At 49.0% G+C, this 18,449-nt stretch overlaps 1 protein-coding gene across 1 annotated transcript in view; it reads left to right on the forward strand.

The window, feature by feature from the left end:
- Window positions 1–4,540: 4,540 nt before the first annotated feature.
- LOC144134172 (uncharacterized) overlaps window positions 4,541–18,449 on the forward strand; it is a 36,011-nt gene continuing 22,102 nt past the window's right edge. Inside the window, exons 1-4 of the mRNA XM_077667134.1 lie at window positions 4,541–5,277; window positions 5,398–5,537; window positions 5,601–5,833; window positions 5,894–6,054. Of these exons, the coding sequence (XP_077523260.1) occupies window positions 4,541–5,277; window positions 5,398–5,537; window positions 5,601–5,833; window positions 5,894–6,054 (1,271 nt within the window). The remainder of the gene's footprint in view (window positions 5,278–5,397; window positions 5,538–5,600; window positions 5,834–5,893; window positions 6,055–18,449) is intronic.

The following is an 18,449-nucleotide window of genomic DNA, read 5'->3' on the forward strand; positions in this document are numbered from 1 at the left end:
GGCGGAACTCCGGGGGTCCGTCCCCACACTCCTTCGTTCTCCGCGCCCCCTCCTTTCGTCGGCTCCGATTACCACTGATGCTCCTTACGTGCTCGTCGACGTCGCCCTGCTTGACCGGCACGTAAAGGCGTTGGTTGACACTGGAGCGGCTGTCAATGTACTGCACAAATCGTTTGTTGCTAACGCGCCCCACCTGCTTCTGCCAGCCGCCAAAATCCGGCCCTTAGCTTTTAACGGCACCCCTGTGGAGCAAGTCGGACGTGTCGTCGTCAACCTGACAGCACTCGGAAATACCATCTCCACCGAGTTTGTTGTCGCAGACAGCCCTATTTGGCCAGTGGTCCTCGGGTGCGGGTGGTGCCAGCAAGCCGGAGTCGTCCTTAATTTTGCTAGAACCAAACCACGGGCGAGCCGAACTCTCTGTGGGCCGGGCTGGCTTAGCCGGGTTTCCAGCCTCGGTGTCGCCCTGTGGCAGTCCCTGGTGTCGGCGACCAAGCGTGCCTCAGCATCTCTGCGTGACCTCGCGACGAAGTGGCCGTGTCGAGTCAAGCCGTTCGACGTCACTACCGTGACTGTGGCGTCCGCCGTGACCCTGCCACCGGGTGCGGCAACGTGGGTGTATGGCAAGCTTGACAGTCCGGTCACAGCAGACGTGCTGTTCGAACCCATCCGGTGTTCAGCTCCAGCCCGTCAGATGACCTCCCCTCGAAGCCTTCTGCCTGTGCTCAAAGGAGAGGCCCACGTATTTATACTCAACATCAGCAGCGTACCTCTCGCGCTGACTCCCGGCACGCAATTGGGTACAGCCTCAGTTTTGGACCCCGGGTCACCAGTGGCGTCTCTGCAACCTGAAGCCCCGCCTCGCCACCCTCCAGCGCCGGCGATCCTATCATGGGAAGAATTTAACTTTGGACCCAGCCTGACCTGCGCGGAGCTCGCCTCTCTGAAGACCTTGCTGCTCGAGCATCGCAGTTGCCTTGCTCTCAGCGCCGGTGAACTCGGGTGCACTTCCTGGGCTCAACACCGGATCAACACCGAAAACCGCGGGCCTGTTCATCACCAACCTCGCCGTGTAGCGCCAGCTGAACGGAGAGTCATCCAGCAGCACGTGTGCGACATGCTTGACCAGGGAATCATTGCCCCTTCTTGTAGCCCTTGGTCCTCCCCTGTCGTCCTTGTGCGCAAGAAGGATGGAACACTCCGCTTCTGCGTTGACTATCGGAAGCTAAATGCTATTACTAATTGCGACGTGTACCCGCTGCCTCGCCTCGACGATGCGCTTGACCGCCTGAAGGGGGCCCGTTATTTTTCCACGCTAGATCTGCTCTCGGGCTACTGGCAGGTGCCTGTTCACCCCGATGATGCGGAAAAGACGGCTTTCGTGACTCCCGACGGCCTTTACCAGTTCGACCGTATGCCCTTCGGTCTCTCGAACGCTCCAGCCACCTTCCAGCGTCTCATGGACCGAGTCTTAGGCCACTTGAAGTGGACTATGGCGTTGGTCTACCTGGATGACGTAATTGTCTACGCGGCTACATTTGAAGAACACCAGAGACGCCTCAAACTCGTTCTCGAAGCCCTTACCTCTGCTGGGCTTCGCTTAAAACCAAAAAAATGTTTCTTCGGTTTCGCGGAGGTGACGTACTTGGGTCACGTTGTGAGCCGGCATGGCATCCGTCCCGACCCTGAAAAGCTAAAAGCGCTTACAGCTTACGAAGCTCCCACCACCGCCAAGGAGCTCAAAAGTTTCCTTGGATTTGCTTCGTATTTCCGTCGTTTCATTCCGGACTTTGCCAAGCGCAGCGCTCCATTGACCGCCCTGCTGAAGAAGAATGCACCGTGGAGTTGGACGCAGGCCCAACAGCTCGCGTTTCTTGACGTCAAGCACGCCCTCCTCGAGCCTCCTACATTGGCCCATTACGACGAATCGGCCCCCATCGTCCTCCACACGGATGCCAGCCAAGATGGGCTCGGCGCTGTCCTCCTGCAAGAAGACGAGTCTGGTGACCACAAAGTCCTAGCTTATGCCAGCCGCCAGCTTTCCGACGTTGAGCGCCGCCGCCACTCTTCAGAACTCGAGTGCCTCGCCGTTGTCTGGGCCGTCGAGAAGTTCCGTCCCTACCTGTACGGCCGTCACTTCACCATAGTCACGGACAATAGCGCTCTCACTTGGCTGCAGTCCGCCAAACATTTGAATGCCAAGATTGCACGCTGGTCCCTGCAACTTCAAGAGTACAATTTCACAATAGTGCATCGGCGCGGCTCTGCCCATCAAGATGCCGATTTCCTTTCTCGCCACCCTTGTTCCGTGACGGCTTTGACGGACCTGAGGACTGCACAAACGCAAGATACCGCCATTGCTGCCATAATCCACTCCCTTGGCACCGCCGCCGGCGCAGGCCTCCGCCAACTACGCCGGGTCTATCGAATGAAGGACGACCTCTTGTGTCATGTGAAGCGGCTCCGTGGTCGACCACCCGTCTGGTTGCCAGTTGTGCCGGCAACACTGCGGTCGCAAATCTTGCGCGGCTTACACGACGCTCCCACGGCTGGTCACCTTGGTCGCGGCAAGACCTACGCACGAGTGTCGGAGCGGTTTTGGTGGCCTAATATGTCCAGAGATGTCAAGGAACACGTGGCGTCCTGCCAGACATGCCAGTACAGAAAACCGTCCACAGGTGTAACCAAGCCACCCCCGCAGGCTTTTTCGCCACCAAGTTCACCTTTCGAGCTGGTTGGACTGGATCATTTGGGCCCGTTTCGAAGACGCGTGCCGGCAACCGGTATGTTCTGGTTGCGATCGACTACTTCTCCAAGTGGGTCGAAGCACTGCCCGTTCCAGACACGTCGTCCGCTCATGCCGTCGCGTTTGTGGAACCACGGCCGCTCGATCTCCCTCCTTGGGAGCGGCCTGCCGAGTCGCGGAGCAGACAAAGGGGAGAGTGTGATGCGGCTACTTGCCATTTCGGCCGCTAGGGGCGCCAAGCATCGGTGAAACGCTCCCGGTAGGCCGGCGCGGTCGGAGGCTCGGAAGCTGAGGCTTTGTGTGTTTTCTGTTGCGTTTACGTGGTGTTCCTGATCGAACTTCACTGCGCTCACGTACGTGCGTCGAAAACAAGCATTGTGAACTCTTTTTCTGAGTGTAGTTGCGCACAACACTGGCGAATAACCGTAAAAGCGGTGCCTTGTCGTACGCCTTCGTCGAGCGAAAGAATGCTCCTCGGTAAGCTCCGTTGCACGTGCTTCTACGACGATTGCGTAAGCTACGTTTTTTGCCAGATCCTCTAAGGGGTTTTCGATAATGCCTAAAAACTGTTGTGTGCCGCGCTGCCTATCAAATGCTGCAAGAAACCCGGAGCTTTGTTACCATGAACTACCGTCCAATGCAAACCTTCGGGAGGAGTGGTTACGCAACATCTCGCGTCAAGGTGGTGACAAGGGCAGCCAGTGGCAACCGAGCTCCAGAGCAGTTGTATGCTCACTGCATTTCAATCAGGAGGATTATCGGCAAGGAACGAAGCGCAAGTTGCTCAGGCCGACGGCGGTTCCGACGAAGTTTCCCTTCTATCCCTCATACAAACAGCCGGTGACTTCAAAGAAGCGGAGAACGCTTTGTCGTGCGCAACCTGACGTTCTCATATCTCAGACGACCGGCACTTTAGAAGGTAAAGAGAGAGGAATGAATGCGGAAGAGGAATCTGCACACTCAGATTTCAGCACTGAAAACGGCGGAAGCGAAAGTTTCAGAGTCCAGTCAGCTGTAGCAAAAAGCCATTCTTCGGACGATTGCATTGGTGTAGAGGTATGTCGGATAAAGGAGTGTAAAGATGGAGAATGTCAGACGTCATTCAATTTGACAGGATTTTTCGACAAGACTAAAAGAAAAGCTCATCGCTTTGAAATGCAAACCCGAAGACTTAATGAGCGACTGCAAAAGCTGCAAGAAAGTTATGACGAAGTCCGCCAACGATTGAAACGTTATGAAGATGACCGAGCTGTGCAGGCCGCAGTGAACATGTCCAAGGCTGCAGCAGACGGTGACAAGACTGCGAAATTTGTCTTGGAACAGGTCATGAACTTTGACAAAGCAAGACCAGCTTGGGACGAGCCAACATTGAGAGAGTGTATATTATGGAAAGCAACGTCCTCCAAAGGATACGACTTAGTGCGCGGAAGAAAGCTTCTGAAACTACCGTGCCGAAGCACGCTGCAGAAGTTTGTTGGGTCGTCTACGGGAGAGACCGGAGTCACGAGCCTCATCAAGGAACGACTGCAGGTAGAGAGGGAAGGTATGAAATCAGAAAAAGAAACATACTGCAGCCTCATCATTGACGAAATGTCGAACCAGCAGAAAGTAATTTATGATCGTCAGGTAGACAAAATATTTGGGCTGGTTGACACTGTGTGCGAGGCTAGAAAAGGTGCTAGTGAAGTGGCCACTAGACTCCTTTGTTTTGTTGTAAGAGGGCTGTCCACACCCTATGTTATTCCGGTCGGTTACTTTTTTACAAGAAACCTCAAGCATGACCAGCTCCTCACTATGACGCTAAGTGTCATCAAGGCGGTTGAAGAGGCAGGAATCCGCATTGTTCGTGTTGTCACCGACAACCACCAGACCAACACCGCAATGTTCCGCGACATGTCCGAGCACAGTACACTCCAACCTGTTGTTCGTCATCCAGTACGCGAAGGTGACCCTCTGTTCCTCTCATTTGATCCCAATCATCTCATCAAGAACCTGAGAACCAACCTGCTGGAAAGAGAGATGTTTGATGGTGTAGAGCCCATAAGAGGTGGTTTTTTCCTCCACACTTTATACGAGATTCAGGAGCAGCTGTTGGTCAAGCCGGTGCGATTATTAAGCCGAGCTCACGTGCAGCCAAACAATCTAGAAAAAATGAAGGTATGCCGCGCAACATTAATATTTTCACCTGACGTAATCAACACCTTGGAGTACCTTCAGGAGCATCCTCACTCACACGAAAAAGCATCAGAATTCAGCGACTGCGGATCGACCATCGCATTTATGAAGGCAATAAGTATGTGGTACGATCTTCACGACATCTCCACTTGGAAGTCAAGGCAAACACCATTCGTCGAAGCAGATGACGATCGGCTAACCTGGCTTGAGGTCGACTTTATCAGCTTCCTTGAAAACATCAAAGTCCGAAGTGGGGAGTCTCGTGCGAAGTTCCTCACTAAGGAGACTTATGAAGCCACTGTCATGACGACGAGATCAACAGTCGCTGTTGTCGAGTATCTGCTGACTGATCTCGGGCAAGTATAAATTTCACTAAACTTGCTTATTTAATTGTAGCCGTTTAGTCCATGGCTCAAAAAAAAAATCGAGCGCAGTACTAGCCTTTGATGTTCTCATTTAATTGTCGTTTTTTTTAGCTTCAAGTACGTGCTCACCCGGCCCTTTAACAGTGACCCAGTTGAGTCCCTGTTCAGTTGCTTCCGCCAGTTCAACGGTGGCAACGACCGAGTAGACGCCAGAACAGCTGTCTTCACGGCGGAAAAGTTGCTTAAGGCAAGTCAGATATTGTAATCAAACTGAATACTTTTTTCACGAACAGGTGAAAACATTTTGCAGGTAGGCATCTTGGAGGCTGCCAGGCATGGAAATGCACCTTCCAGCTCAGAGTGCCAAGCGGCACTGAGATGTGCGAACGTCACCTGCGAAGTGAAAAATCCAGCAGTTCCAGAAGATGCCCTGGCTGTGCTTTGGAAAATTCAGCACGTCATGAAGTACGACGAAGTACCTTCGGAAATGGAGTTCGCGCCACTCACGTACTTGGCTGGCTACCTTGTCTTTGTTTGTGAAAGAAAGGTAAGCATATTTATTTTGAAACCAAGCGGCGGTAAATTACGCACGTGATTACTTTTTCAGGTCACATGCCCTGAGTGTAAGCTGCTGCTTAAAGGAAAGCCTTCACGTGACGGAGCATACAAGTTCGTGTCCGGCCTTGACCAAGGAGGTCTGAGTTATGCGCGCCCTGAAGCTGTATGGCTGTGCAAGCTCATCTGCACATTCGTCGAGAGGGCCCTTATGTCAGCAAAGCTTCGTCGTTGTCCACGTATTTCCAAACTTCTTTCCAATGCCGTGCTTCCTCGCTTGAAGGACTGCCCTGTGATGTGGTGCAAAGACTGCATATACCCACAACACTGTGAAGAACTTTGTGAGATCTTTGTTAAGAAGCTGTTGTGGCCACTCCTAGCCAAATGGGCAGGAGACGTGAATAGCTCGCTGGAAAGTATCCTGAAACTTTCGCGGAAGCCTCTGTCCCGAAAAGTCTTGCGTCTATAGAGAGCACATGTTGGACGAGTGGTCTTATTAAAGTGTTTCTAGCTTTCATTTTTGTATGCTGCGTATATTTATTACTGTATCAAAGGTACACGAAATATCCTTGTGCTGTTGTCAGATGTGCTGAAAGTCTCGTCAGGAGACACATGGTTCGCCTTTAGCCCCTTCTCCTTGACATAATTCACAATATTGTCGCAAACTACAAGACTACAGAGCGAGCAGTGGTGAGTACAGGAGCGCTCGCGCAAGGCCCAGCACCATTAAATCATGCCATGGCCACTCGCCGTGTAGTCCAGTCTTCGGCTCGCCGTCACGTTACAACATGTATTTATGTCCTGCATAAGCGGAAATGTACGAAAAATCGTTACTGCTCGCCATCTTTTATATACATCAACAATACTGAGTAAAAAAAAAAATTTCTGGTTATCTGAGGGCGCACTTTCTTCGAAAAAAGCAATAAGTGCGTCTGTGCCGTAAACAAAGGGCATGAGTTGAGCATGCGTGGACAAAACAATGTCATTAGTCGTTATGTCAATCTCAGTTGCGTGTTCTGCATAGCTTTGTGTGCTGCGAAATTTACCGACCACGCGGATATCGACAAACGTCCGCGTACGCGACCGTGATCATTTTATTTGCGTTTCCAAAGGTGTGAAATTATACCCGACAACCCCGTTCCCTACTTTATACCATTATGAATACTACAGGATAAAGAACCAGTAGATCGAAATGTAATTTTTATTAAATTTCGGAGCCCTAACTCACAGGGCTCTGAGGCCCAGTGCATACCGCGAGGGGCAGTGCATACACCATAAAACTGCAGGCAACGATTCCGTTACAAATGCGCACACTGCGCCGCCAGCGCTTCTACTCCTTCACCGATAGCCAGCGCCACGGCCGCCGCAGCGGCGCAAGATGGTACTTCCGCCATCACAGGCCGCGAGGCGCTTTCGGCAGGCCGCTCCCAAGGAGGGAGATCGAGCGGCCGTGGTGGAACAGCATCTCGTTCTTCGGCACGGTGTTCCCCGGCGCCTCATCACGGACCGTGGGAGCTGCTTTATGACCCATGAATTCGAGCGAGCCCTCCGCTCCTTCGGCATTGCGCATTCCACTACATCCGTCAATCATCCGCAGTGCAATGGCCTCGTGGAGCGTGTTAACCGTACCCTCACGGATATACTCGCATCCTACGTCGCTCCGTCCCACACAAACTGGGATCGTTTTGTTTCGGCTGCAGCTTTTGCAGTCAACACTGCAGCGCAAGAAACAACGCATGTGACGCATATATATATATATATATATATATATATATATATATATATATATATATATATATATATATATATATATATATATATATATATATAGCTGTGAAAACATGAGGTACTTGACTGCTTAAAATAATATACATCGAAGTATACGCTTCATTTAAGGAAACATTTTTATTTGACTCGACGTTTTGATCGGAGGACCGATCTTTTTCAAGAGTATGTATGTATATATATATATATATATATATAGCTGTGAAAACATGAGGTACTTGACTGCTTAAAATAATATACACCGAAGTATACGCTTCATTTAAGGAAACATTTTTATTTGACTAGACGTTTTGATCGGAGGAACGATCGTTTTCAAGAGTATATATATATCTTGCATGAAAAACATATGCTTCTTTGCGCCTCGTTTTATCCTAGACGTGTTGACTTTGTAGGTTCACTTCAGCTTTTTTCCTTTCCAAATCATGGCCGTATTAACGCAGACGTATTCCGCTGCGTCCACGTACATCACATTGTTGTTCCGGCCGTTTTTGATGTGTAGGGCAGAGAACTCGCTGTGCGTCGGTCTTCGTGGTGCGCGGGTTGCATGTTCTTGGGTAGGGGTTTAATCAAAAGAGTTTTCCTGATGTGCGTGGGTAATTGCGTTTTCGAGTCCCTCTCTGGGAGCTGTTCGAACATCTTTAGTCGAGAGTTGGAGCGCGCCGCCAGCCTTGGTGCGAGGGTAAGAGAATCTGGTCTCACGTATACTAATAGAAACCAGTAAAATCAGTGTGGTGCTTAAAAGCAGCGTAAAGATTCAAAAATTTAATGAAAGAAAGCGTTAGTAATAACACGCTTCAGAACGGCAACTATCACGAGGTATAATACCGGACTCACAACGCACGCTTAGCTGCTCCGAGGAATTTCTGCCCTTTCTTTGTCAACAGGCGGCACTGTCTGCTTACGCACTGATACTTCACACGGTGAATTTCGAGGGCTACGATTACCTGCCTTTAAATGCGACTTCGTCCTTACCCTCTAATGAAACATACTTCAAAGCTAGAGTGTAGATCTTACCTTCACATTTCTACAGTTCTTAGAAAGAATCCCAGAAATTGACCTTGCGATCTTTGAACTTTCTTTACAGCTGTATTTATCACTAACGCTTTACTTATTCGACTTTTCAGTCTCTTTTGTCTGCTTTTAATCCATGTATGCCGAAACATCCCAAATTTGTCAAGAATGGAATATATTTTCATACAAATTCTTCATTTGATATGAAAACCTAGAATCACCATGTTATTGCTGGAAACATTTTCCTCAACACCGACTTTTTAGCGGTCCTACAGTAAGTATTATATGCAAAAGTTCTACTTGTTACGTGCCGTAAAGCGTTAAACCTTTGACATAACCTTTAAAATCACAATTCTCTTCACGCGCAGCGGTTTTCTTGTGACAAAGCGCGAAACTTACTAGTTTTATACCGAAATCGTAGTGCAGTCCGTGGGGTCAAATCTGAAAATAGCATCTAGAGAAGAGTGGCCGACATTTTTTAACACACACAAAGCACAATAATGAAAGCACTCACCACAAACAATGCACAGTTTAAAACCTCTTCAACCTATGCCAGCAGGTTGAAATTTTTACAGGATTTAATTTTAACATAACTTCATCGCAACATTTAACGCATCTACGAGGTGCTCTCGACCTCCAGGCTCGCTGAAGCGCGCATTTTTAAAATGCGGGGTAATTTACGGCGTCTTTTTGTTGGCTCTATCCGAACGGTACTCCCACGGTTGCTAGGATTAAACTTTCTTTGCACACCACAGACGCATTGTCCTAAGCATTTACTCCAATCCGTGTCTAGAACTCTAGAGACGCCTTCTAACTCAGATGCAGTGTCATTGCCTTAATACATATTTTGTCAGTGCTATTGTGTTTATTCGCATCTAGCAACCAGTCGTTATAGCCGCGACTGTTACAAGGATGCTGGTGTGTATGCACATCATAGTTGATTTAGAGATTTCACGCTTTTTTATAGAGTTTTTGGTTTAAAACTTGGCCCAGAGGAAAACAGAATTTTCTTACACTTGGGGATAATTGACGAATTACAAGAAAGAATTTACTGGTGTAGATAAAGATACAACAACTGTGCCTTACCGGTACTCACCTATGAGGCAGAAACGTGGAGACAAACGGAAAGGGTTCAGCTTAAGTTAAGGACATTTCAGCGAGCTACGGAATAAAAAAATTGGAGGTGTACCGTTAAGAGACCGGATATGGGGAGAGTGGGTGAGGCGACCAACGCGAGTAAATGGCATCCTTTTAGAAATCAAGAAGACGTGGGCTTGAGCAGGGCGTGTAAGGCGAAGGCAAGATAACCTCTGGTCCTTTAGCGAAGATTGACGCGCTTAGCGAGAGTTTTCACGCTCTTCGTGATGTCATCTTCCTGTATAACAATGCGACTTATCTGTTTTGAAGACTTTCCTTTCCCTTAGAGGCGACATTTTATGTTAGAACGTCCGGTAGGATGCTTTCACCAGCGCGATCTCGAAAGAGCATCCTTATATTGTCGTGCACTCCGTTCTTGTCAGGCTGAGGGTGATGCACGCAGCGAATGCGTGAGTGTCTCGGAGAACTTCAATGCTATGTGTTCATATGTTGCAATTGCATGAGCAGACTCGCAGACGATCCCACGGTGCCTTCATATTGCCTCTTCTCTCCCGGCAACAAGCTCTGCTTCAGGAAAAATACGTCAATCTTATGGTTCATGGTATGCCCTTGTTGTAACATTGGCTGGCGTTTTGAAATTATTGGTACATGCACTGTGAATAGCGCCTTTTAATCTTCTATTAAGAATACACAAAACGAGTAAGGCGTTCAAATGCAGGTCTATTGTTAGCATGTCATGGGCTGCCGTTTTCCCTTTACGAAGGACTCATTTGAAGTGTACGCTAGTAATTCGCTCTTTTCTTAACAGATTCGTGTTGCAAGAGGAACCTGAAGCAAAGTAGCTCCAATCAGTGTAGGCAAAGCTCGAAGGATTTAAACAGAAAGGATCAGCAGAGTGCACTTGTCGGTGACCATGAGCTTGCTTCGTGTGAATATGTTCCTGTGCGTGCTCACAGCCTTGTGCACCGTCGGCCTTTCCGTTCGCTATGGTTTTGGACATGTCAAGACTTCTTGCCCCAAGTTCGAACACTGCTCGTGCACTCCAACATCAGGCGGAGCAGTGGTGTCGTGCTTGAACCTCTCAAGTGCCCAGATCGAAGCAGAGATGACCAAGGTGGGAAGGTCCATCATCAGATCGCTCGTATTCAGGAGCATATAGATAACCTAGCAGCCTGCTTCGTGGTTTTGTAACCAAACCATATACGATTTTATGTTTCGAGACTGCGTGAAGTTGCGGAAACAAGGATAGCTCGCGTAAGCCGACTGAAGACTGTTATATTTACGAACACCAACCTACAGAGTGCGTCCAGCGGTTTGAGTGCCGCTGCGAACATGAAGTCCATCTGCATCAAGAATAGTAACATCAAAGTTCTAGAAGGAACGCTCTTCTTGCCCCGCCTGGTTAAGTTAGTCCTGCACTCGAACAACATTGAAGATGTGGACGAGAAATTCTTGACTGGCTTCTCAGGGCCCAGACAACTACTACTCTCTAATAACAAGATTCGGCACCTGTCTCCACACCTGCTCCACCGTACGAGGACGCTGGCATCTGTTTACCTTGAGAACCACCGCATCACCGCGATAAACACCATATTCAATAACATGTGATCCTTGAAGGTAAGGCGATATATTGTGCTCTTACTGCGTTAACAGTGTAGACCTCCTTTGGTTAAAACCCGTTGTCGGTCTGTCAGTGTTAGCCCTACAACTAGCGGGCGCCCTCGGGCCCGAAAGGTGCGTCCTTTGAGGCACACTTCAGGGGGCTGATCCTTGGGCACCCACCAACAAAAATGCTCCTTTCACCTACAAGCATCCGCCCCCTCCCTACACCCTGTTCCACTCTCCCAGAGGCCCTCACCTACTACCTGGAAACCCGTCTCTATTCTCCAGACGCTTCCACTAGCCGGAATGCCACAGGGAAACTAAATTCAACGCCCCAATGGTAAAGCAATAATGTAAAAGCGAAGTCGACACCGAATACGTCCAACGCAAGTTTTTCACAACCCGTTGTGTCATCGCCTTTCAGTTCTCTTCATTAATAGTTATTCACTTAAAAATAGCAAATCAACTTTACGCTGCTGTGTCGCTACGTCTATTATAGATATCTGGCCTACTTGAAGAAAGCACGTTGTGAGAAAAAAATAATACTGTACTTTTTATCTTCTTTTTTGTCGCCACAAAGACTGCGGTGACACCTGAACGCTGTGTACAATCTTCTACACGTTCTCTACGAATGAAAGGTCTGTCTCTGGCCTTTCGGTGGTTTCTAATTTGAGGAGTGATTGCAAAAATATGGTGTGTAATCCGGGTAGTTGCAGCGTAGTAAGGATTGAGATCGTAATCAATGATTGATTATTAAGATGGGGCAAGTAATTAAAGCAAAATTTCGCAGGACAACAGCGAAAACCTGGTTGCATGACGCGACTCTCTATGTACATCGCATTCCAACATAAGACTCTCGTGTTCGATGCCGCAGTGCACGCGGAAGAGCGCCAGTGCCCTTCCAGGTTGCGCTTTTTCTGTCACAGCGCGGGACATACATATGCATATATTACACGCGTTCTCACTTCTTAGAGCCGTTTATATACATCAAAACCATCAGAAGACCTGACAAAGTATCAAAGGTAGTTTTTCCTTTTAAACAGAATGCTCTTGCTGAATATTATGCGCCTTAAAATTATAGAATATTGCTCACAGCGCAACCAAGACGGCGCGAAATACGAAGGTCAATACGAACTAGCGCTGGCTATCAACTAGGTGCATTGGAGAATGAAATACATGTATAGACACTGAAAGCAATAATCACAAACAGAAAGTTATCTACGGGCCACGTGGGAAGACAGATATCTCACTTCACTCTCAGGCAAGGCAACGGAAGGATTACTGATGCACATTGTGCCTTTGTGATGAATGTGGAAAGCCTCCATTACCTCGCGAGTTAACGTATCGCTATGGCGAAACAGGATGCGTGTGTTGTACTCTGGGATATATCTCACTTCTTTAATCGAAATGACGACTGAGCAAGAGGATTACCTGTTACTTTAATTTCCTAGTATTCCTTTTCGTGATTATATTTGCACGTTATATCTGCACAGCTGTGTGTCAGAGGGGGACATTTTTTCTTGTAATTTCATGCTCCATAAGGCGCTTATTGACACACCTTTCAGTCTACCCAATATATATGGCTCCGCATGAAAAGGGAACCTGATAGACCAGCCCTACCTCGCAAGGTATATGAAATGAAATGTGACGCGCCTGACAAGCATGTTTTTTTACCTCTTGCCTCTTATTATTCATTGCCACATGGTGAGCTCACGAGAGACGCACAGATGTGCAGAAAACAGGACAATGACGAAAGAGCTTTGATCGAAAAATGTGGTGTGTCAGATCGCAGTTTTTTTTAGAAATCTTCTCTTTCTATCAGTAACAGTTGCTGATTTGTAGGGAAAGCCGTTTGTACAATCGGCAGGGGTATGCATAGGCTCAAGGATGGGACTTGCTTTGGCCAATATCTTTTTCAGCACTTTCGATAGGGCTATTTAGGAGGCTTGAAATGCAATTTTCTTTCGAATTTCGCGTTATGTCGACGACTACTTCGTGTTTACCAGACCAGGCAGCTTGCCTAGAAGGATTTTTGATGTTCTGAGAGTGTTTATGAGTACGGGCTTGAGCTGAAATACAAAACTGATGTACCCACCTACAAAGAACTACAGTTTCTATTTTTTTGAAGAAAAATACGTGTGCTGGAGTTATAGGCCAAGATTTACCAAGCCCTTGCTAAACTTCCAGTCTGGTCACTAAAGCTCATAAAAGCAGGCATTATCGTTTCGTGCCGGCAATATCCACTCAAGAAATCGTGCATGAAATGATTTAAGAGAGCACTGCATCACAATCAACCAGGTTATACGAGAACGGCTACCCTGCTCGACACAATTCAAGGGCAGCGGAGAAATTGCTTAGACGGGTGAAGCATCGGGTTCAGCCAAACGTAAAAAAAATAAGAACAAGAGGCCGGCTGTGCTTCCGTATACGTATCGCATGTAACATGGGCTGAAGAAAGTCGCGAGTAGATATGACATTGATGTCATTTTTTCCACCCCGAGAAAACTTATCACAGTGTGCAAAAAGGTCACGCAGAGGCAAGATGGGAAGAAAGATACTTGTCAGGCGCGTCACGTTTCACCCCATATGGCTTGCGAGGTAGGGGTGGTTTATCAGGTCCTCTTTAATGCGGCACCGTCTACATTTGGTAGACTGGAAGGTGTGTCAAAAAGCGTCTCATGCAGCATGAAAACACAAGGAAAAATGACCCCTCTCACACACAGCTGCCCAGTGCAGGATGTGCACATGTAAGCACGAGAAGGAATACGAGGAAAGTAAAGCCAAAGCTGGCGCTCTTGCTCAGTCGTCATTTCAATGAAAGAAGTGCAAATGCATCCCAGAGTAGAACACACGCATCCTGTTCCGCCGCAGCAATAAGTTAATGCGCGAGGTAAAGGAGGCTGTCCACATTCACCATAAAGACAAAATGTGCATCAGTAATCCTTGTGTTGCCTTACCTGAGAGTGAGATGAAATTTTTTCCCACGTAGCCTGTATATTGTCACCGCAAACGTAGCAAGAAGCGGGAAACACAGCCGTTTACTGGGGCGAGGCTTGCCGAACGGCCGCGCTCATTCGAGACAAAAGAAAACGTTCGGCCACGCGCTGGGAGACAAGTTCGGCCACCAGGTGGCGCCGGCAGGATGTCAGCAATGTGGCATTGCCCCCCTCCCTTTCAAGAGGCATCGACTCCATGCCGCACGCGAAGGGGAAAACATACGTAAAGCGGAAGGTAGCAGCGCGAGTGTCTTCGCGGAAAGGGGCTAACGGGAGTAATATGGCTTCATTCGCGCCACGTGGACTACTTCGGACTTCGGTTGTCAAGACGACCGGGCAGTTCCTTGAGGGAGCACCTCGTAGGTCACCGCGCTGAGGCGGTGTAACACCTGGTATGGACCAAAGTAACGGCGAAGAAGCTTCTCAGAGCATCCTCGCAAACGGATCGGACTCCATAATCAGTCTTGGCCACCGGGTGTATAAATCACCTTTGGCGGCGGAGGTTGTAGCGCTCGGCGTCGCGTTGTTGTTGCACCGGATTCGCTGTCGAGCAACTTGGCGAGCAACTTCGGCGTCCCGAACAAATTGTTCAGCGTCCACGACACAAGAGGGAGTAGGATCCGGAAGAAGCATGGCGTCCAGCATGGTCAAGGCTTTGCGACCGTGCACCAAATGGAACGGAGTGAAGCGCGTCGTTCCTTGGAGCGCAGTGCTCCAGTACACGAACGTGATGTAAGACAGGATTCGGTCCCAGTCCCCATGGTCACCCACGACATACATAGAAATCATACAGGCAGTTGTATTGTTAGGCCGTTCACTCAGTTCGCTGGTTTGCGGATGGTAAGCTGTTGTCTTTTGATCCCTGGCGCCACTGAGTCGAAGCGCATGGCTCGTAAGTATCGAATTAAACGCGGTTCTCCTGTTTACCATTGCGACTGTGTGTGCGATGTGGCGACGCACGATGTTGAGAATGAAGAAATGCGCATCTCAGGCTGCGGTACCACAGGGAAGGGCCTTGGTCTCACAGTAGCGGCTGAGATAGCCAGTGGCAACAGCAATATATCGGTTACCCATGGAAGACTCCGGAAATGGGCTGAGTAAGTCCATGCCGACCTGTTGAAATGGGAGGCGCGGAGTCTAAAGTCAACCCAGCACGTTCCACCGCCTCTAGCGCTAATCTTAGTCGCTCATTGTGCTCTTTGGTCGACGTGCACCACACTATTATGTCATCAACATACGCCCTCACGCCAGGGAGACCCTCAAAGATTTCATTAAGAATTTTTTGAAAAACTACGGATGCTGAAGAAATTCCAAAGGGTAGTCTCAAAAAACAGTACCGCCCAAAAGGCGCTGCAAACATGCACATTTTTGAGGTTGTCTCGTCCAACGGTATCTGATGGAAGCCAGCGTTTGCATCGAGGCGCGTGAAAACTGTTGCTCCTGCCAGTTCCGCCTCTATGTCTTCTCGCGTCGGCATCTGGTAGTGCTCCCTTTTGATACAATCAATCTTCCTCGGGTCCATGCATGCATCCTTTTTGCGCACAATTACAAGAGGGCTTACCCAGTCTGTGGGCTCGGTCACCTTTTCTATGATCCCGCCCTGTTCCATACGCTGCAGCTCTTCCCGCAGCGGCTCCCGAAGGGCTAATGGCACCCGTCCCGCTGGCTGTACGACCGGCACGGCATCGTCGCGGAGAACCATATGGTAGGGGCGCTTCACGCAGCCTGTGCCGCTGAATAGATGACGGAATTGATCTACCACTCTTTCTGTTGAGTCTTGCGACACGCTGTGCACTTGCCGAGAAAGAAGCCGAAGGCGTTCGCAGGCTTCAAGTCCCAGTATGGCTTGCCCTTTCCTCACGATAAAGAATTGCAGGGCGGCGTTGTGACCGTTTAACTCTGCTTCCAACGTAATGGTGCCAAAATGATAAATTTTGCTTCCTCCAAAGTACCGCAAAGTCGCGGAGCTGGGCTTCAATGGTGCATATAGCTGCATCTTGTTGAACACACTGAGGGGAAGAATGTTGGCTTGGGAATCGGTGTCAACTTTCAGGCGAACTGACTGCTTTCCAACGTTTGCTTGAACAAGCCAGTCGCGTTCCCTGACCACGCACCTCACAGACACGTTCAGTATATCAAATTCCTCCTCGACACCAGTGAGTTCGCTGATTTGTAGCTTTGCTTTGCAACAGATGTCAAAGTGGTTTTTTTTTCGCTTGCATTTGCGACATGTACGCCCAAATGCAGGACAGCTCCGTGGTGCGTGTGTTCATGCGCACCTTTGGCAGTTGTAGGCCTGCTGCTCTTCCCGAGGACCAGAGCGCATCTTCTGAACCGGGTCTACTTGCTTGTGGTCTCGTTCCCACATTTCTTGATGAGCGGCTGTTGCTTCGGCAGCCTTGCAGGTGTGTTCTGCCTCCTGTAGAGTCAGCTTGTCATCTCTTAATAACTTCTCTCGTATTTTGTCGTCATTTGTACCAAAAACAATTTGGTCCTTGATCACTGAATCTAGTAACCTTGCAAAGTTGCACAGCCGTGCTCGAGTCCTTAAATCCCGCAAGAAGTGCTCGAATGGCTCGCCTGGTTCCTGCCCTCGCCTCCTGAACAAGTAACGCTCGTATACCTCATCGTTTTGTGTCTTGCAGTACTCATCAAACTATTTGACTACCGTTGCACAGTCACTGTTGCTTTCGTTTTCGGAGAAGGTGTTAAATACCTCAATGGCTTCTTCACCTGCGGTAGTCAGCAGAAGTGCAATTTTTGTTGGCTCTGGTCGAGGCTTTTCTGTTGGTTCTGTCGCAGTCAGGAACAGTTCGAACTTCTGCTTGAAGAGCTGCCAATTCTTCGCGATATCCCCTTTGAGGTGTAGTGAATCGGGTGGGCGTAGGAAATCCATTCCGCGGCTTGTTTCTTCCGTCCGTGCCGATGTTACGAGAAGTGGGCGTCAAAGTTAACCACTTCTGACACCATGCATGGAAGTCCAGGTACGCCGGAGACAACAAAGGGGGAAGAAGCCCAGCTTTATTGATGGGTGCGTATTTATACTGAAAGCAGCAAAAGAGGGGAAGGGCAAGTCCTTACGTGCGTATCGGATACATTTTATGCGCGCGCTGCGCAGGCTTCCCGTCGCGCATACGATACACAGGCTTTATGTGTCATGTCCGACAGCGCGCGTGCCTGCGAGGCAATACCCAGGGCGCTGAAGGGAGCCATTAACGCTATCGCGTCATACCTTTGAGGCGAAGCTGAACAGTCCTCCGAATTTTGAGACAGGGGCAGTCATACGCAGCGTGAGCATTTGATGACAGATGGCGCGGGTAGTGTTATAGCCGTGTTACATGAGCTCCGGAATATCTGGCAGTGTGAAGACCGGCGTTGACATCAGCGGGCGACTATTTCTGGTTGGCGCGTCGAATCATGTGACATTGAGCATGGCGTGGCTGTTGGAGTATAGGAGCCGTGAAGGAGCGCCTATCAAAAAGAAAAGTGTTCCGATGCGGATGCGTGCTTATCGCAATATGGTGCTTGTAGAGTTGCGGAGGAGCACTAAGTGACCTCTAATGCTGTCGCGGTCGGCTTTCTAAGGATTCATTAGGAGTTCACAATTTTTTTTTAAAGCGATAGCTTGGAGCAGACGTTCGGCAAGGACCCAGGGTCACACCAAAATTCCAGATAGGTCGGCGAAGATGTGACGTAGTAACCACATTATCTATAAACTTATACCCTACAAAGGTCACAGAAGTGCAAGAGTGATGATATCATTACACTACAGCTCACTGATCTACAGGGTCGTGCCGTCATTTCATAATCCTTACGTAGCGACTTTAAAGACAGGAAATCGACAGCGTTTGAAACGAAAAATAAGCCGACGGTAAAGCAGCGATCGAATATCGAGATTTAACACGCCTAACATAGGTCGCCGGTCCGAATCCGCGCAGCGAGCTAGACTCTAACCTAGCTAGTAAGTTTATGCTGCACAAACTGCGAAATTCTACGCCACCACACCGAAAACTTTGCGATAGACGGTTTAGCCGCAATATCTATCTGAAGATTCGTAACTACGTGAATTAGGTGTACATAGGTCGCTGGTTCAAATCCCTGCCGCAAGCTAGGCTC

Source organism: Amblyomma americanum, chromosome 5, assembly GCF_052857255.1.
Source record: "Amblyomma americanum isolate KBUSLIRL-KWMA chromosome 5, ASM5285725v1, whole genome shotgun sequence".
Taxonomy (NCBI): domain Eukaryota; kingdom Metazoa; phylum Arthropoda; class Arachnida; order Ixodida; family Ixodidae; genus Amblyomma; species Amblyomma americanum.